The sequence below is a fragment of the Thalassophryne amazonica genome, chromosome 3 (genome assembly GCF_902500255.1).
Source record: "Thalassophryne amazonica chromosome 3, fThaAma1.1, whole genome shotgun sequence".
Taxonomy (NCBI): domain Eukaryota; kingdom Metazoa; phylum Chordata; class Actinopteri; order Batrachoidiformes; family Batrachoididae; genus Thalassophryne; species Thalassophryne amazonica.
The window spans coordinates 116709353-116730938 of record NC_047105.1 but is presented as its reverse complement, the minus strand read 5'-3'; the positions used below and the strand labels follow the sequence as shown (position 1 = coordinate 116730938).

The 21586-nt window shown below is 41.4% G+C and overlaps 1 protein-coding gene across 1 annotated transcript in view; it reads right to left on the bottom strand.

Annotated features, from left to right (window-relative positions):
• The window catches only part of wnt7aa (wingless-type MMTV integration site family, member 7Aa), a 65320-nt gene extending 48349 nt beyond the window's left edge, over window positions 1–16971 (bottom strand). Inside the window, exons 1-2 of the mRNA XM_034167368.1 lie at window positions 16708–16971; window positions 15583–15809 (exon numbers count right to left, since the gene is read on the bottom strand). Of these exons, the coding sequence (XP_034023259.1) occupies window positions 15583–15809; window positions 16708–16778 (298 nt within the window). The 5' untranslated portion in view covers window positions 16779–16971. The remainder of the gene's footprint in view (window positions 1–15582; window positions 15810–16707) is intronic.
• Between the last annotated feature and the right edge of the window lie 4615 nt (window positions 16972–21586).

The following is a 21586-nucleotide window of genomic DNA, read 5'->3' as shown; positions in this document are numbered from 1 at the left end:
GCATGTTGAAAGTAAATAACTTTTTTTCTTCTTTGCAATAACAGCTGGCAGCCGGCCTGCCCCCTTCTACTGGGAGAGGACTGAGCAGTCTGTTTATTGCAAAACACATGACAGGAATTAACATGTAGGATTTTAGGTTTTACAGATGTTTGACTGTTAAGCTTTACTCACTATGCCAGCAAAAAAAATGTTAGCAGACTGAAAGTTAGCGGAACTAAATTTAGCGGAAGCTAGCTGGTCCGCTGATGGTTTTCAAAGTTAGACTGGACTCCCCAGGAACCTACGCCAGGGTTCTATTTGTGGACTTCAGCTCTGCTTTCAATGCAATCATCCTGGCCCTGCTGTAGGACAAACTCACTCAGCTTGGCGTGTCCGACACCATCTGCAGGTGGATCACTGACTTCCTGTCCAACAGGAGGCAGCATGTGAAGCTGGGAGGGCCTGTCTCCAACACACAGTACATCAGTACCGGGTCCCCAAAGGCTGCATTCTTTCCCCTCTACTCTTCTCCCTGTACACCAACAGCTGCACCTCCCATCACCAGTCTGTGAAGCTGCTGAAGTTCACAGACGATACGACCCCCATTGGACTCATCTCTGATGGGGACAAGTCTGCCTACAGATGGGAGATCGATCACCTGGTGTCTTGGTGCAGACAGAACAATCTAGAGCTTAACACCCTCAAGACAGTGGAGATGTTGATTTCAGAAGGAACCCAGTCCTGAATGCCCCATCACCCTGTGTGACTCCCCAGTCACCACTGGAGAGTCCTTCTGCTACCTGGGGACCAACATCACATCAGAACATCAGCTCAACACAGAGCAAACAGAGGATGTACTTTCTGTGGCAGCTGAGGAAGTTCAACCTGCCAAAAACAATGATGGTGAACTTCTACACTGCCATCACTGAGCCCATCATCTCCTCCTCCATCACCATCTGATACGCTGCTGCTACTGCTAAGGACAGGAGCAGACTGCAACATATCATCCATGCAGCAGAGAAGGTGATCGACTGCAGTCTGCCATCCCTACAAGACCTGTATGCCTCCAGGGCCCTGAAGCAATCAATCCAATCCAATCCAGTTTATTTATAGAGCACATTTAAAAACAACAAAGTTGACCAAAGCGCTGTACAATGACATAAAATAAATCAATAAATAAATAGACTGGCAACAATAAAAGTTTTTAAAAACAATAAAATCATCAACCCTCTAGTCAAAAGCCAAAGAAAATAAGAATGTTTTAAAACTAGAGGTGACTCCGCCTGCCTGATACAGAGAGGCAGGTCATTCCACAATCTGGGACCAACAACAGAAAAAGCTCTATCACCTCTATGTTTGAGCTTTGTCTGAGGAACTACTACTGATCTTGTGACCTAAGAGAACGTAATGAGGAATAAGGCAAGAGCAGGTCAGACAGATACCGTGGAGCAAGATCATTAAGACATTTAAAAACAAACAATAAAATTTTAAAATCAATACGATAGCAAACAGGCAGCCAGTGAAGGGAAAAAAGAATTGGCGAAACATGGTCATACCTCCGGGATCCAGTCAAAAGACGGGCTGCAGCCGTGCAAGTGAGGCCTGGCTAATACCAGCGTACAGTGCATTACAATAATCCAGCCGAGTCATAACAAAAGCATGGATTAAAATCTCCAAGTGATGCCTTGAAAGTGAGGACTTAATCTTAGCTAGCTGCCTCAAATGAAAGAAACTTGCCTTCACAACAGCACTGATTTGTTTATCAAGCTTAAAATCTTTATCCATTCTCACACCAAGGTTGCAAACCGTAGATTTAATACATTGTGTCAATGGTCCAAGGTTTACTGAACCACAACTACCTGATTTACTTGGCCCAACAAGAAGAACTTCAGTTTTCTTTTCATTAAAGAGTAGGAAGTTTGCAGACATCCAGTCTTTAATATTCTCAATGCACTCCAGAAGATGATTGGCACTAAAAGCATTCTCACGCTTTAGGGGCACATAGATTTGACTGTCATCAGCATAAAGGTGAAATGACACCCCAAATCTATGAAAAACTGATCCCAGCGGAAACAAATACAATGAAAAAAGAAGTGGCCCAACAATGGACCCTTGTGGTACACCACATGACAGAGGAGCTGTGGAGGAAACAAAATCTCCAAGTCTTACACAAAAACTCATATCCGTTAAGTAGGATCTGAACCATTCTAGAGCATAGCTCTGAATGCCAACCACATTCTTAAGGTGATCTAGGAGGATCTCATGATCCACTGTGTCGAACGCAGCGGTCAGATCCAACACCAAAACAACAGTGTGACCAGAATCAGTGGACACCAACATGTCATTAAAAACCCTCATCAAAGCTGACTCAGTACTATGAAAATTCTTAAAACCAGATTGAAAGACCTCAGGGATCTCATGCTCATCTAAAAAAGCTTTCAACTGATTAAAAACAATTTTCTCCAACACCTTTGACAAAAATGGTAATTTAGAAATAGGGCGAAAGTTGGATAGATCACTAGGATCAAGACCAGACTTCTTTATCAACGGTTGAACAACCGCATGCTTCAGGCAAGCAGGCACTACCCCATTTATCAAGCTTCCATTGACGCAGTGTAGGACAGAGGAAGCCACTGTGGGAAACACTTCTTTAAACAGACGTGGAGGAACATGATCATTGGGTGAGCCAGCAGGCTTCATCTGACACAATACTTTTTCTAAACAGGAGAGTGTCACAGGCTCAAACTGATACAACACGACTTTACAAGTGACAGAATCAAACACATCAACAGATGGAGGGCTACTAAGGGCCCTAGTTGACACAATCTTGTTGATGAAAAAATTTAAGAAGTTTTCACACTACACAGGTGAGGCTTCAATGCTCTCAGGCTGGGGAACATTAAGAGCCATATTCACCATGTTAAAAAGAACACGAGGGTTGTGTCTATTAGCTGTAATCATATCAGCAAAATAAAGAGCCTTAGCAGATTTTACACATTTTTGATAGCTGGACCAACAGTCCTTTAACATTTTAAAGGAACTTTGCAGCTTACCCTTTTTCCATTTTCGCTCAGCTCTTCTCAAGGAAGATTGTGGCTGATCCCTCCCACCCACAACACAAACTTTTTGTCACCCTACCCTCTGGCAGGAAGCTGAGGTTAATCAGTACCAAAACCTCAAGACAAAAAGTGCCTCTTTCCATCCGCAGTTGGACTTAAACAATTCCAGAGTCCCCCACTTACCTACAGCTGTATTTCTTCCACTAAGACTGTGATTTTCCCACAACTGCATCAAAATTAACACACTTATCACTTTAAAAACAAGTGACACAAACTCACTTAGGAAAACTTTGCAATTAATCCATGGTCAAAATGCTTTCCAATCCAAGGTGGATGGAGGGTCCGACTAGACCAACTATGATCTATTACACCACTAAACTGTGGAAATCTGCGATTCTGTAGAAATTTCACATCCCTGAAGCTAAGTGATTATTATTAAAATATATGCTTTATTTTATTTGTTTTCAAACATTACTGATGTAAACTAATTTAAGCATTTTTTTTTCAATAAGTTAACGAATGTTACAGTGCTAAGTAGGGTAGTTTGACAAGGAAGCTTGCATTTCATTTAGCTGATGGTTTTTGCACAGGTGCATACAAAAAGTAATAAACCAGTTCTCACAAACTTTGATTAAAAACAAAAAAGGTGGGATATGATCAGCAACAAAAAGGCAGATTTTATTTTATTGTATTTTCCATACTAGAAATCATGTTTTTTAAAATTGATTTATTTTTACTTCCCTTTTACAACCCTTCATGTGCTTTTGAATAAAAAGATGGAATAATCTTCATAAGCCTCCGTAATTCCATTCTTTACAGTTGTGGGGCAGCCAAAAAAACCATGAAGAAAGCACCTATGCTAAATTAATGTGAACTACAATGTTTTAAAAATGCATACTAGTTTTTAAAATGTTTACTTACATTTAAAGTGCATCAAAGTATTCACAGCGCTTCACATTTCCACATTTTGTTATATTACAGCCAAAATAAATTAAATTCATTTTTCCCCTCAAAATTCTACTCACAACACCCCATAATGACAACTTTTTATTTATTTATTTATTTATTTATTTTGCAAATTTACTAAAAATAAACTAAGGAATCACGGGTAGATACGTATTCACACCCTTTGCTCAATATTTTGTTGATGCACCTTTGACAGCAATTACAGCCTCAGGTCTTCTTAAATTTGATAGGTGCGGAAAGCCTATCTTTGGGCAGTTTTGCCCATTCCTCATTGCAGCACTTCTCAAGCTCCATCAGGTTGGATGTGGAGCGTCGGTGCACAGCCATTTTCAGATCTCTCCAGAGATCAATTAGATTCAGGTCTGGGCTCTGGCTGGGCCACTCAAGGACATTCACAGAGTTGTCCTGAAGCCTCTACTTTGATATATTGGCTGTGTGCTGAGGGTCATTGTCCTGCTGCAAGATGAACCATCACCCCAGTCTGAGGTCAAGAGCGCTCTGGAGCAGGTTTTCATCCAGGATGTCTCTGTACATCGCTGCATTCATCTTTCCCTCAATCCTGACTAGTCTCCCAGTTTCTGCCACTGAAAAACATCCCCACAGCATGATGCTGCCAACACCATGCTTCACTGTAGGGATGGTGCCTGGTTTCTTTCAAACATGATGCTGGGCATTCACGTGAAAGATCTCAATATTTGTCTCATCAGGCCAGAGAATTTTGTTTCTCATGGTCTGAGAGTCCTTCAGGTGCCTTTTTGGCAAACTCCAGGCTGGCTGCCACGTGCCTTTTACTAAGGAGTGGCTTCCGTCTGGCCACTCTACCATACAGGCCTGATTAGTGGATTGCTGCAGAGATGTTCTCCTCTCTCCACCAAGGAATGCTGGAGCTCTGACAGAGTGACCATCAGGTTCTTGGTCACCTCCTTCACTTAGGCCCTTCTTCCCCGATTACTCAGTTTAGATGGGCGGCCAGCTCTAGAAAGAGACCTGGTGGATCCGAACTTCTTCCATGTATGGATGATGAAGACCACTGTGCTCATTGGTTCTGTCAAAGCAGCAGAAATATTTCTGTACCCATCCCCAGATTTGTGCCTCAAGACAATTCTGTCTCAGAGGTCTAGAGTCATTTCCTTTAACTTCATACTTGGTTTGTACTCTGACATGCACTGTCAACTGTGGAACCTTATATGTAGACAGGTGTGTGTCTTTTCAGATCATGTCCACTCAACTGAATTTACCCCAGGTGGACTCCAATTAAACTGGAGAAAAATCGCAAGGATAATCAGTGGAAACAGGATGCACCTGAGTTCAATTTTGATCTTCATGGCAAAGGCTAATTTATGGATTTTTACAGGCTTTTTCACAAGTCGAAATACGTCAACTGATTTCCTGAAAGCTGCGCTCCTCATGCGGAGTAAATTCACACAGTGTAAATATAAGGTCTTACCTGTTCGTTTTCATGAAGAAAAGGCCTTCTCCGGCACTTTGCACCAGAGTCACACCATTACATGTTAGCGGAGCCTTTTCCCTCCACCGTTCCACACTGGTTCTCTGTCTTGGCATAGCAAGTTGAAAAAGTCACAGCGCCTCATTAATGTCTCATTTACCACAGACTCCACATAAAGTTAGAAACAGACAAAGTTAAAATTACTCAGTTCTCCGTGTGGAGCAGAGACACCAAGTGCGCTGGATGACGTGCACGTCAATATTTACGTGTAACACTTCAGGGGAAAAAAAACATTTACGGTATGTATTTAATTAAAACGTAAAAAATCTTTCTAACATCTTTCTGTGTAAATATCTCATGTTACAACGTGGAAACCTGTGGCTTATAGACAAGTGCGGCTTATTTATGTACAGTTTATTTTTTCTTCTTAAAATTGGGAGTTGCAGCTAATTTCAGGTGTGCTCTATAGTCCGGAAATTAATTTCATCCATTTTGGAATAAGGCTGTAACATAACAAAATGTGGAAAAAGTGAAGCACTGTGAATAATTTTTGGATGCACTGTAGTAAGGCAAACATGGCGCATTTAGCTCTGCATAAAGGACAAAGTGTGTCCAGTGGCAACAAGAAGCAATTTACTCAGTTTTTGTTGTATAATAACATTAATCAGCTCATTAGCTTCTGCTCACTAACATTTGAATTTTATTTTATTTTTTTTTGGGGGGGGGGGGGGGGAGTCTTCCTCATGGCATATTTATGGACTACCCTGGTGTGACATGTGCTCCAGGTAAATATTTTAATCATGAAGTGAAAATGAATTTAAGGAAAGCAGATACCTATGGGAACAAAAAAGGACTATTCACCCAGCTGCATAACCCTTAAATAAGTAAGATATAGTCCATTAGGATGACTTTAATGTATTTACTGACTGATTTTTGACATGAAAGTTTAAACAAAAAATGTAATACTCCTTTAATTCGACATGTCTTTAAAATAGATTAAATTTCAATTAATTTTATTTCATTTATACAGCACCAAATCACAACAAAGCTGCCTCAAGGCTAGTTCTAACCTTGCCAACCCCTAGAGTAAGCACACAGGCGACAGCAGTAAGGAAAAACTCCCTCTGATGATTTAAGGAAGAAACCTAAAGCAGACCAGACTTAGAGGGGTGATCCACTGCTTTGGTCATTCTCACAGTTGCAAGGTTTTTACAAAGTTTAACAAAGCTGAAGAAACAGGAAACAGAAAAACCAGAGTAGCATCAAAAACAAACTGTATGACTGAGATGAGCGCACAGTCATTGGTGCCGCAGGCAGGGGGTCATCCAGCACACTGTGTGCTTTAGTTGCCATTTTTATTTTTGGAACATTACTACATTTGATAGTCATCATAGTGTTATTTTGGGTAGTGGTAGACTGTTTTTCAGTTTCCAAAGGGGGAATAAAAAAACTTTTCATGAAAATTAGTTGAAATAACCATGATAAAGATTTGTCTCAGTGTCAGTAAAACTTGCAGCTTAGTCTGAAATTGCTTCCACTAATTTTGGGCCTAACACCTATAAAAGGTTACAGATTAATGACTTTAACATAGCAAGGCAAGCTGTTTTACTACTGAATGGCTGTTTAGAAAACCTGTGACAATGTCAGACGTGGCCTGGAACAACTTACATTTTGAGACAGAGCCACAAAAATGAGTTGAGCCAAAGCATTTTCCAAGTTACAATAAAATGAGAATTTGAGATATTCTAGCTCCAATCATGTGACACACTCCCAAGTGAAGTGAGCTCTCCCACAAGGCTATGTTGAACTGGACGCCACAGTTTTGAAAAGTGGAGGCAATTCCACATCATCTACTTATGTTTTTGACAAGTTACATGACAATCAACGTATGTACAGACATCGCACCTCATACTTAAGGCTATGATCTCCACCTCATTAATAAAAAACACAACTAATAGCTAGTAGAGATTGTAGTTAGCTGGCAGCTGGTAGGTCAGCTGCTGTAAACACAACGTCTGAGGTATTTGATTCCAAATGACTGCAGTAAACTTCAGTGTAATCACTGTAGGATCTCCAACCATCGGCCAAACTGATGATTTGTCTGTTTTTCTCTCCACATAGCTCATAAAATCTAAAACACATTTCTCCTCAAGAGACCCAAAATTTCCAGTGACATTATTATTTGAGGCAAACATGGAGAATTGAAGACGTCAAGAAATTTAAAATGTTTGTTATGTTGTTTTTTTGTTTGTTTTTTACATTGTAACATTGGGGCATTTTTGACCTATTTGTTTGTATGCAACTATCTTTCAAATTTGCTATTCCTCTGGAGCCAGTTAAGAAGACACCAACACCTCCACTGGAACATTTTCAGTCACCAGCTTTGTGGGTGGGTGGTAACTTGATCCTAATGCCAAAATACAGTGAACTGCTGCATCACTGCCAACAAAAATCCTAAATTTATGTGTTGTGTCAGTTATCAGTGTTCCGGTCTGCTGAAGCAACACAATGGATTGAGACGGTGCAGATCCAAGTCTAGCTCAAACTGACCTCAAAATCTACCTGAACTTTACAATTCCCATCCCAGCTTGGATTGCATCTGTAGTTTTCAACACTGAAAGCTTTAAATTTTGATAGAGGAAGACAAAACTCTCTGTCTCTCACTCAAAACCGGTGCTTGCCTGAAGCGGTACCTGAAGAATGACTCCCCATAAACCATCCGCTGCCAAAGCTGCAAAACCTGGAGGTAAATTTGTAAACCTAGAACAAAGTACTTGTCTGAACATGAAGGTTTTTGTCTTTTAGGGGGAAACTATTTTATGAACATAAAGTGGAGCCTGTTCAGCTGAAAATAGATGATCAGGAGATCAGCGCAGGAACTGTGTGTTGAAATGTGTAGAGGTGAGGAATTCTTAATTTAATCATTGGGATCAAGTGTAAGATTTATGAAAATATTCAGGTGTTAAAAACTGTTGTTCATGTTTAATCACACTGTTGGGTGAAGTCAGAAAAAAGTGTCAATAGACAGAACTTCTGTTTATTGTCGCTACTACTACATCTACTGCGTCGGTGATCATCCTGATATTATGGGGTGTTGCAATGGTCATAAATTAAAGGCTCAAAGAGAATGTGAGCAGTAATCCTCACTGCCACTCTGAATGACAACACAGTCCACAGCTCGCGAGCTCCAAAAGCCAACTTTGAATAAGACGACTGAGTGAACTCACTAGAAGACATCGGAAAACAAGTGGGTTATGCGATTCCCCCATTTAATTCCACAGTCACTAGAGCAAGTGTAGCCTCAAGCCTTGTTCCACACACAGATCAAAATCTGTGCCTTCTTTTCCTACCAAAAACAGAAACACTGACTCCGAGCTGCAGAGGTGAAGACATCCGTCAGTCTCAAGAGGCATTTTCACTGCATTTTACACTTATAGCAATTTTCTAAAAACTGCTATTCACCATACATACTTATTTTGTTTGTTATTTTCTGGGTGTGGGGGCTCTGAAGCTGTAAATACACTAAGAATAACACAACAGCAACTCACTAAATCAACAAAACATAAAGTGCTTTTATCCAGCGTACATGCAACAAAGGGAGCTCCTGGTGCAGGAACTTAAAAATGAAATGTTTACAACAATGTTAAACATCTGAATAAAAGTCCAACTTGTGTTGATATGTTTCATCAATGCCTTTTATTATACTACAAGAACAGCATAAAAGTCGTGCTCTGACTGAGCTAAGGGGGGGGTAAGGCAGCAACATTAATAGCACTTCAGTAACCATCACATGTAACAATGAGAAAAGCTGCAGACACGGGCCGAAAAGAAGGCCCCGCAATAAGGAGAGCTGTAGACACGGGTCCTAAAAACGTCCCCGCAATGAGGAGAGCTGTAGACACTGGGCCTAAAGAAGGCCCCGCAATAAGGAGAGCTGTAGACACGGGGCCTAAAAACATCCCCGCAATGAGGAGAGCTGTAGACACTGGGCCTAAAGAAGGCCCCGCAATGAGGAGAGCTGCAGACATGGGCCCTAAAGAAGGTCCCGCAATGAGAAGAGCTGCAGACACGGGCCCAAAAGAAAGTCCCCGCAATAAGGAGAGCTGCAGACATGGGCCCAAAAGATGGTCCCGCAATGAGGAGAGCTGCAGTCACTGGGCCCAAAAGAAGGCCCCGCAATGAGGAGAGCTATAGACATGGGCCCAAAAGAGGGCACCAAAATGAGGAGAGCTGCAGACACTGGGCCCAAAATAAGGCCCCACAATGAGAAGAGCTGCAGACACGGGCCCAAAGGACGGCACGAAAATTAGGAGAGCTGCAGACATTGGGCCCAAAATAAGGCCCCGCAATGAGAAGAGCTGTAGACACGGGCCCAAAAGAGGGCACCAAAATGAGAGGGCTGCAGACACCGGCCCTAAAGAGGGCACCAAATTGAGGAGAGGTGCAGACCCGGCCCAAAAGAAGTCCCCGCAATGATGAGAGCTGCAGAGATGGGCCCAAAAGAAGTCCCCGCAATGAGGAGAGCTGCAGACACGGGCCCAAAAGAAGGAGAGCTGCAGACATGGGCCCTAAAGAGGACACCAAAATGAGGAGAGGTGCAGACACGGGCCCAAAAGAAGTCCCCGCAATGAGGAGAGCTGCAGACACGGGCCCAAAAGAAGTCCCCGCAATGAGGAGAGCTGCAGACACGGGCCCAAAAGAAGTCCCCGCAATGAGGAGAGCTGCAGACACGGGCCCAAAAGAAGGAGAGCTGCAGACACGGGCCCTAAAGAGGGCACCAAAATGAGGAGAGGTGCAGACATGGGCCCAAAAGAAGTCCCCGCAATGAGGAGAGCTGTAGACACTGGGCCTAAAGAAGACCCTACAATGAGGAGAGCTGTAGACACGGGCCCAAAAAAGGGCACCAAAATGAGGAGAGCTGCAGACACGGGCCCTAAAGAGGGCACCAAAATGAGGAGAGGTGCAGACACGGGCCCAAAAGAAGGCCCCACAATGAGAGCTGTAGACACAGCCCAAAAGAAGGAGAGCTGCAGACACGGGCCCAAAAGAAGGACCCACAATGAGAGCTGTAGACACAGCCCAAAAGAAGGCCCCACAATGAGAATAAGCGAAGTGCACATCTCGGGCCACGTGGTGCATTATGGGTAGCCTAAAGTTTTCAGCTACCAATCCATGAGCTATGACGGTGGAAAGCAGCGAGGAGTGTTGTGATTTGGATCATTTCAACCGCTGGAAAGTGACAATTTAAAGCATTTTTGTATGCTCCGCGGATTGCCTGTTACAACCAGGACTACGTATGGCAGTGGACAGAAGCGGAAAGAAGAGCTTGCTGTGCTTGCGTGTGCTGCATTGTTACAGAAACTACCGTTAGTGCCGACAAAGGAGGAAAAGAGAGCCGCTGTCAAAAATGACCAGTCCTTGTTGATAGTTGAAGACAAACAAATTTCTGACCCCTTGAAGGCAACTGATGGATGGTTAGACGAAGTCCAGAGACTGAAGCTGTGGATACTGCAGAATATTTACTAAGCAGGGATGAAAATCGCTACTCCGCCGGCTTCGTAATGACGACAATGAAGGTGGGTCTCACATATAAAGATTTGGTGTCACGTTTGTTTTGATAAGTTGACAGACATACAATATGTGCATGCATGCAGTTTGTTTATAGACCATGTCAATTTTACAATATTATGCGCAATGGCGCAATATTACAGTCATAAGCTGATGCATGAAAACGGCAGCATGGTTTCAGGATATTGACAAAATAAATGTGTGCAAGAAACTTACAATTTTAGTCCATCTTTTACGTCCATCTGGATCTTTCTTTTCTGTGGGGAAATTGTGTAGAATGAACGGAGGTTTACGACCACATTTCTTCTTTCCATCTTTGGGTGGACTCAGCGGAGCTTTGCAATCGTGTGTTTTCAGCCAACTTTGAAGCCTATAAATTCCGTTCGAGCATTTGAAAACAGCACAATGCTCACCTGTCATTATTGTATGCATCGCTTAAGGCTTAAAGCCTTTGAAACAATCCCTGTAAGCCTTAACTTTTACAGTCCGCCAATGCTACTGTATACAAAATTCAATGAGAGCGGTGTGAGTTTCGTAGTTGGTATTTTTTCCCCCCGTCTGACCCACGCATGCGCAGATGCGTTGCGCACTTCGCTTATAGCTGCATACATGGGTCCTAAAGAATGCCCAGCAATGAGAAGAGCTGCAGACATGGGCCCTAAAAAAGGCCCCACAATAAGAACAGCTGCAGACAAGGGCAGGATACTAGGCACAGCATTTAGAAGAGCTGTAGATAATGGCCCTAAAGGCCCCGCCATGTGAACAGCTGCAGACACGGGCCTGAAAGAGAGCCCCAGAATGACAACAGAAAGTTAAAACCTGAAATAAAACTCCATGAATCATTCAGGTTTATTTTTAATTTACACATTTTTCCCTAGTGTTACATGTCATAAATATGTGGCTGTGCGCCAAGACACACACAAACAATAAATCACATTTTGGATCATATTTCTATGTTCCTTACAACTGTCTTTACCTGAGAGAGAGAGAGAGAGAGAGAGAGAGAGAGAGAGAGAGAGAGAGAGAGAGAGAGAGAGAGAAATAAAAACAGCAGTGCTCCTTATCCCTTAACTCCTTAACATTTTCAGTTTTTTTTTCTGTACCATGCTGAGACATTTCTCATTCTTCACCAAACATATGAAGTCCTGAAAAGCGCTGCAGATGCGGGCCCTAAAGAGGGCCCCACAGCGAGAAGAGCTGAAAGTGCACCTCACCAGAGTGCCAGTGCTACTTCACACATCAGTTAAAACGTGGTGCACTCAGTGGTCTAATCTGAAAGAGTCTACACTTTTTAGCTGTTCTATTGTTGAGGTTGTACTTTTTTTTTTAGCTGTTCTGTTGTTGAGGTTGTATTTTTTTTTAGCTGTTCTGTTGTTGAGGTTGTACTTTTTTTGGGGGGGGGGGGGCTGACTATTTCAACATTGGTCTCATTTACACATGGAGGAGGCAGAACATGGGGTGTGACTTTTTTTGTAAAAAAAAATGTTTTGTTCAAAATCAGAACAGTGAAAAATTATCTTGTGATTTGCTTTTGCTAATTTCAGTGTAGACTATGTATCAGACAAGAGAAATAATCAAACACTATAAATTGCCACACCTGCCACATTGTGCAAAAATATTTTATAATCCATCTTTAAGATACAAATATGTTTGGAATTGAAACATCTTCAAAGTCCCACAGTTCTCTGTGCACAAAGAAACTACACTGTTTCAAGCAAAACTCAACTGTGTAACAGCTCATGTTCAACTTCTACAATGCATGTCACAAACGTCCATATTTGCAGGCACGCTAAACACGCCCGCATGACATGCATTGTTTTTTTAAATTCAGTCCAACAACAGTTGCATGCCACTTTGATGTAACGATTCTTCTTCAAATTCTCTTAAAATTTGCATGCCTTTTTGAGTGTGATGGGCCCATACAAGCGTGTCACACCAGATTTAACCCCTTAAAATAGGTCAAGGTTAGCCATCTTTGAACTTTACAAGGTATGTGACCCAAGAATGTTCCCTGTGAATTTGAAGACTCTGGCAGTAATAGGACTGGACTTATGCTGAGCACAGAGACAGACAGACAGACAGACAGACAGACAGACGCAAAGTCTTCACAATACCTGATGGCCATATTTGATGGCCTCGGGTAAAAATGGAATTAAGGGACCTGTCATTTCACCCCACTGAGGGTTGGACTCTGTCACTGAAATAAGGCAGTAAATTTCAACTTGTAATTAAACTGAAAAAAGTCTCGCCACATCAAGGAGATCACTGTCTGCCATGGGAGAGGGTCAAAGATAAGGCTTGAAACACACAGCAAGCATCACATTCCCATCACAGCTGTGTTGCGTGCTGATTTTCACTTAATCATCCGTGTTAACAGATTAAACCTTGCAGACAAGCAGACACGTGCACAGCATCATGCGTAAAGCGCTCCACTAAAGAATAAACCTGGCACCTATTTTTCATGTATGCCAAAAATAATTGTAGATAGGCATTTTAACATCCTACTGGCAACAATAAATAATTAACACCTTTTATTGGACTTTCTATGACTGGTAGAGAACTCACAGCCAAGAAAATATAAATACATTTTTTTAACCATTTCAGTGAATGACAAGTCACACAACTTCTGACCACTTACAAGAACTCACTTTTTGCTCTTTCTAAATGCTCCTCAACTAAACACACACACAGCTCTGTGACTCACAAGAACTAGATAATAAAGATACTCTAAAACAACAGATGGTGAGTCTATATGGACTTATATACACCTGTTTATATATTATAAAACTTTCGACATGAGGTGTGCTTTCAGGGAGGCAGAGAGCAGTATCTGCCGAATCATTTAAAAAACAACGTGCATGCACTCATGTACACACACACACACACACACACACACACACACACACACACACACACACACACACACACACACACACACACACACACACGTACTCCTGAACAGGTACTCCAAAACAGTCTCAAAAAATAGGGAGTACAGAATGACAGTCATTGTCAAAAACATGATGTGGACAGATTGAGCAGCTATGCCACAGAAATACAGCCTGGGTGTAAATACGAGGTCTGTTAGAAAAGTATCGGACCTTTTTATTTTTTGCAAAAACCTGATGGATTTGAATCATGTGTGCTTGCATGAGCAAACCTTGAACCTTCGTGCGCATGCGTGAACTTTTTCACGCCTGTCGATTGCGTCATTTTTTTCTGGTAAGCAGCCTTTGTGTGGGACGTGTGTTGTGCACTCGGCGGATTTTCATTTCAAGGAAAAAGACGGAACGACTGGAGCAGCGCCGCATCAAATTTTGCCAGAAACCGGGCGACAGCCAGGTGGAAACCATTCGGATAGATTCAGACGGCTTTCGGTGACGATGCTTTGGGCATCACACAGATTAAGGAGTGGTACAACCGGTTTAAAGACATCCGCACAACGGTGGAGAGCGAGCCACGCTCCGGTCAGCCATCATGCTGAAATGACCAGATCATTTCCAAAGTGAACACTGTGGTGATGCGGGACCATCGTGTGACTATCCGAGAAATTGCGGAAGAGCTGGACCTCAGCACTTTTTCGGTACATTCCACTGTGACAGAAGATTTGGCTATGAAAAGAATGGCTGTGAAATTCATGCTGTTGCTGACGGCATTAAGGGAATATTACGTGGCATTAATGGTTGAACATCTCCTACACCGGTGTGACCCCCACCCCCTCACCCAATGCTGGTTAGGGCTGGCCTGCTGCACATTTTATATATGCATATATAATACAGTTAAATGATAAGAACAAATTTAGCTGTATATGACATCTGAAATTACAGACTTTAACAGGATAACATCAGTGTAATTATGGGGTGCAATTTATGTAGCATTTTCAAACTAAAACTGCTTCAAAAGTAATTAATTATTGAAAATTGAGTCCTATTGCAGGTCTGGCCCATTCGTCTATTTTGATCAAATCTACCAAAAACAAACAGACAAACCAAAAAACAAAGAAAAAAAAAGAAAACCCTCAAAATATGAGATAAACTGGTAAATGTGAGAAGTTCTATTAAAACTTTTGTGCACATCATTTACAAACATCTGTAATTAGTACAAGAGTTTCTTGCATGATGCCAATTGTTTGATATGAATAGCAGTATTCTCCAAATCCAGGAATGTGGTCAATTTTCCAAAGCTTTCATATGTGGGCGTGGCTAGCAGCAGTACTACTAGTGTGCTCAAAAAACTGTACAACATGACTCCTTTAAATACTCTCTGGGTGAAAAGCTTAAAACTTTGCAGTTCTGATTCCTGTCAACACAAACTATGAGTTTTTCAGCTGCTTTGGAATTTTGTGATAGCACCTGTTCCTAGTGCTGACAACATACCAGAAATGGAACAATTAATAGGGTTTTTTTTCCATATCAGTAGGGGCTCCATATACCATATATATATGAAATAAGACATTTTTAAATACTGCACATAATTGTACATCAACATTATGACAGTGCCTGAGTAAATACATCAACATTGGTGTATTACATATTTTTTTATTGAACTCAAACAGCAACATACCCACTTTCAGCTCTTTTCCAAAAACTGTTCTCTCGCCTAGGGCCGAACAGTTCCAGCGCCCGTGTCGGAACTGAAACTGGCACTCATTGATTCCCATCTGAACTCCCTCTCCGATCACGATGATGGCATCAGGCCGGCTCTGGCAGATTGTCCTCTGACGAGGGGCCAAACCCGGGATTTTATTGCAAATGATGCTCGCTCCCAGGGCGACCACTGAAGACAGACCCCTATGAGGGAGGTGAAAAGTCAGCAATGCCATTTCCCTACAGATATTTGTAAGCGTATATCAATGTATTCAAATCCGCATGACCCTCAAGACACGTTCTTTATATATATATATACACACACATACACACACACACCACATGTTTAAAACTCCAATATGGCCAGCAAAGTTATGAATAATCCTTTATCTTTCTGGCAGGGTTGTAAACCCAGGAGATACAGATACAGAGCACTGCGCAAAAACTGTAGGCACATTTAACCATCAATATTTATAATAATATTTATTAAGATAAGTAATAATGTAACGTGTGGCTGCTGTCCACCTTTGATATTCTGTTACTTGCATCAGGTTGTGTAATTATATATGAACTCCTGCAACTTTTTTGATGTTTTTTGAACAGTTTGTTTTTTATAACCATTTTATCACTAAGTGATTATTCATGACCACCTCTGTGATGTCATGTAACAGGAAGCACACAAAGAGATAAAATTCTTTATTTTATTATTAATTAAAAATAAGGCTCACAACTTAATAATTGGGTAATTTCTTTAATTAAATAGAAGGGGGAAAACTAATAGTATGAATGTTTGTCCACTTTTTAAATGAAAATTCAGGGATGCTAAAAGTTTTGTACACTTAAAAAAATAGATTTGACATTTTTAATGTCGAACTTTCACAGCACTCTGGAAGCTGATCCTAAAGTGTTTTTGGAGACAGATATTTTCATACCAAAGGAAGCCTGAAGCACTAAATAAATAAACGTGTTTTTTTTTTTTCTGTTAAATGCTGCTGTGGCTTGTGTCAGGCAGAACACTCGCCCCTCTCCACATTCATTGGACTGGTTAATAATTATCACTGAAGACGCTTAAGTTGCGAGCAGGTGAAAAATAACAACTCACCCGATTTTCACGAAGACTATTCCGAGGCACAGGAAGAAATGTAACAGCCACCTCCGTGTTTTCCTGCTCATGTCGGCGCCTTATTTCGTCGCCTCCAGGTGTGTGGGGCTGTCAAACACAATCAGACTCCTGGCCGCGACAAACCCAAGTCCGTGGAAACAAAAAAACTCGCGCTGGTTTCATCTGGGAAAGTGTCCGCTGTCAGCGCGTGCCGCAGCATGGGGGCGCTCGCGCGGCGCTCCAGGTAACAGCGCGGCTCGTGAGTGATGACACCGCGCGTGCCTCTACCTTTTTCTAGCAGGGCGTGTCCTGCACAGGAGGACACGCAGGGGCGGAGCTACCGCGTTTGTTCGGGCGCACGCACGCGCACACACACTAAAACCGCTGTTCTGAATTTTTAATTATTACAGTTAAAGCTGCAGCTACAGGGTTGGATCTTTTTCTTTTTTTTTGTATATATATATATATATATATATATATATATATATATATATATATATATATACACACACACACACATTTATTATTTTTCAGATTGTCTATCGTTTGGTTAATTTGAAGGTAAATCATAACCAGAATTTTTAACCATTAAAAGTAAACCCTGCATTAAAATATTTTGACATAAAACGTATTTATTTCACAATTTTAAAAAATCCCAATGTATATATATATATATATATAGAGAGAGAGAGAGAGAGAGAGAGAGAGAGAGAGAGAGAGAGAGAGAGAGAGAGAGAGAGAGAGAGAGGGTAAAAAATGTCAAAAATTTAAATGGTAGTCAAGTGTAAAAAAAAAAGAAAGAAATCTTGCATAAAGCTTTGCGTCTTCCTGAGGCACAAAAAGAAAATCCCAGCATATGTCTGCAACTAACAATTATTTCAGATTTCTAGATTAATCATTAAGTTGTTTGGTCCATAAAATGTCAGAAAATGATGAAAAATGTTGATCAGTGTTGCTCAAAGTCCAACATGATGTCCTCAAACGTTTTGTCCATAACCCAAAAGATGTTCATTTTGTTGTCAGAGGAAAGAAACCAGAAAATACTCATGTTTAAGAACATGAAATCAGACTCAAAATTACTGATTCCCAAAATAGTTTGTGATTAATTTCATAATTAATTGCTGCAGCCCTGACTGCAGTAACTTTTTCATCAGGTCTGTCAAAGGAAATCACCAAATCAACAATTCAGTGTTTTTGTTTCACACCAGATTTATTTTTGGGGGAGTTTTATGAGCAGTGTTATTGAAGGTCTGTGATACTGATTAAAATGAATCTGTGTTTCTGTCGTAACAGTGTAAGTGAGGTGTTAAAGCAGACAGACGTACCACTGGATTAAAGATTAGAAATTTCTATACAATATCAGAAATTCCACATTTATTTTTTTTTCTAACAAGACAACTGTCACATGGATTAAAGTTAGCTGACACAACTGATTTAACACTTGATTACATGATACACTGATGTCAGGGTGCTGCCATGCTTAGGCGCACTCCACACTGGGAGCATCTAGGGGATTAGGGACCTTGCCCAAGGATCCGTAGTGATTGTCCGGCCAGACTGGGGTTTGAACTGAGATATATAAATAAATAAATAAATACACCTGAAATTGCTGTTGAAAAGCTGCAGATTACAGCGACTTGTCAAACTAACACACATGGGAACGAGCAGAGCTATTCCAGTCATTTTACCCCATCTCAAAACTGTCCATGCTTAAACTCCTTATTTATTTGTTAGGGACTGTGTACTATTGGAGGGAGAGATTTTTTATTGGGGGGGGCTCCACCCCACAATTTGAGAACTGTACAGGGGAACAGTAAAGGTGCACCTGAATCCAAAAGCAGCAAAAACAAATAATGTTTCTGATTGAGCAAGCTGATCACAATTTATATATGTGATATTCATTTAATCATTTTCTGACGCTTATCCAGGTCCGGGTTGCGGTGGCAGTTGACCCCAAGCAGCTCCTCCCACACTTCCCTATCCTCTGTCAAGTCCTCTAAGTCTTCCCTGGGGATCCCAAGGCGTTCCCAAGGCATATGGGAAATATAATCCCTCCAGCGTATCCTGGGTCTTCCCCAGTTGGACGTGCCTGGAAGACCTCCTGAGGGAGACCACCAGGGAGCATCCTCACCAGGTCCCCCAACAACTCTGGTTCCTTTCGATATGAAGAAGTAGTGGTTCTAAATATACATGCACTGGTCTCTTCATTAAGTACAGCTTGCTAGTTCCAGGATAGATCCCCTGTTGCCTTCTGAAAATTGACAATTCTGATATATCAATATCTCACAGTTGCCGCACCACTGCACCATCAGCACCGACGTGAAGTGTTGATACAAGTCAGGACAGATCCATGCTTTCATGTACGTTAACGAAATTCTCACCATTTGAATGTCACAGCAAAGATCAAGATTCATCAGACCAGGGAACAGTTCTTTCAGTCTTCCATTGTAGAGTTTTGGTGAGCCCGTGCCCACTGTCGCCTGTTTCCTCTTCTTATCCAATAGGACGTGGCACCCGGTGTGGTCTTCATCTGCTGTAGCCCATCTGGTTCAATTTTGTTAACAGATGTGCTTCTGAGTACTTTGGTGTAACAAGAGGTTAACTAAATTACTGGTGCCTTACTAGTTATTGAAAAACTCAGACCAAGCCATTTGGGAAGAACAACCTTCGCATGCTCAACAGGATTTGCATCACCTTCCTTCTTCATGCTGTTTGAACTTCAGTAGACCCTCTGAACCATGATCCAAGGCCTATGTACATGGGTTGAGTTTCTGCTGTGCGACTGACTGATTAGGTATTTATTTTAATGAGCAGTGGAACACGTATCTAATAAAATGGCTGGTGAGTGTCAATAAGTTCAAGGTGTGACCACGTTCCACTTTTTAAAAACAACAAAACTACACTGTCTCCTGGAATATGCAAGAAATCACGTTTCTTATTTCTCAGTGCCACAGTGAGTGGAGTCACTCCAACATGCACCCACTTCATAACCACACAAGGCTGGAGACTAGTGTCACGGCAGCAATCCCGCTGGGATGGCAGAAGGTGCAAGTAGAAATGCAGATCATCAATCTGATCTCTGTGCATTCAATTTCTCTGAGTTTAATTGTGTTATATTACAATAATTTTTTTTTTAAATTTTAGAATCCTACTAACGACTAATGGTGGTATAAACCTGATGGGAGCACACCAGACTCCCAGTAAGAAGGTCTGTGGTTCAAGGCCACTGTGTTCTGTTCTCCATGTGTATCTAGAGATGCAGCCGGTGTAAAACTTGTGCCAGATCCATAAGTGTGGAAACCCTGAACATAAATGGCAGAAGTTACTGATAAACATTAAACACTGTTTTTGTAAAGAGGGCATGATTTCTTATCGTCACCTACAGGGGTGTGTGAAAAAACATAATAAATTACTGTATCAAACATAAGAACAGCCGATGTGCTCTGTGGATGCTTGATCTCACAGAGTCTGTCTTGGTTAGTACTTGGCTGAGATTCAGCTTAGGAAGGTCAGGGCCTGTGTGCCCTCCTCAGGGTAGAGCTGGAGTTGTGTCAGGAAGGCCATCCGGCGTAACACTTGTGGCACATCCTGATGTGGATCTTTACTGTGATGTCACTCTGCCAACCCTGTTCAAAAACAAGGCAGCCAACAAATAAATGTTGAGAAATCAAATATTACAACCCCTGGCAATAATTATGGAATCATTGGCCTCAGAGGATGTTCGTTGTTTAATTTTGTCGAAAAAAAGCAGATCACAGACATGACACAAAACTAAAGTCATTTCAAATGGCAACTTTCTGGCTTTAAGAAACACTATAAGAAATCAGGAAAAATAATTGTGGCAGTCAGTAACGGTTACTTTTTTAGACCAAGCAGAGGGAAAAAAATATGGACTCACTCAATTCTGAGGAATAAATTATGGAATCACCCTGTAAATTTTCATCCCCAAAACTAACACCTGCATCAAATCAGATCTGCTCATTAGTCTGCATCTAAAAAGGAGTGATCACACCTTGGAGAGCTGTTGCACCAAGTACTGACATGAATCATGGCTCCAACACGAGAGATGTCAATTGAAACAAAGGAGAGGATTATCAAACTCTTAAAAGAGGGTAAATCATCACGCAGTGTTGCAAAAGATGTTGGTTGTTTACAGTCAGCTGTGTCTAAACTCTGGACCAAATACAAACAACATGGGAAGGTTGTTAAAGGCAAACATACTGGTAGACCAAGGAAGACATCAAAGTGTCAAGACAGAAAACTTAAAGCAATATGTCTCAAAAATCGAAAATGCACAACAAAACAAATGAGGAACGAATGGGAGGAAACTGGAGTCAATGTCTGTGACCGAACTGTAAGAAACCGCCTAAAGGAAATGGGATTTACATACAGAAAAGCTAAACGAAAGCCATCATTAACACCTAAACAGAAAAAAAACAAGGTTATGGGCTAAGGAAAAGCAATCATGGACTGTGGATGACTGGATGAAAGTCATATTCAGTGATGAATCTCGAATCTGCATTGGGCAAGGTGATGATGCTGGAACTTTTGTTTGGTGCCGTTCCAATGAGATTTATAAAGATGACTGCCTGAAGAGAACATGTAAATTTCCACAGTCATTGATGATATGGGGCTGCATGTCAGGTAAAGGCACTGGGGAGATGGCTGTCATTACATCATCAATAAATGCACAAGTTTACATTGATATTTTGGACACTTTTCTTATCCCATCAATTGAAAGGATGTTTGGGGATGATGAAATCATTTTTCAAGATGATAATGCATCTTGACATAGAGCAAAAACTGTGAAAACATTCCTTGCAAAAAGACACATAGGGTCAATGTCATGGCCTGCAAATGGTCTGGATCTTAATCCAAT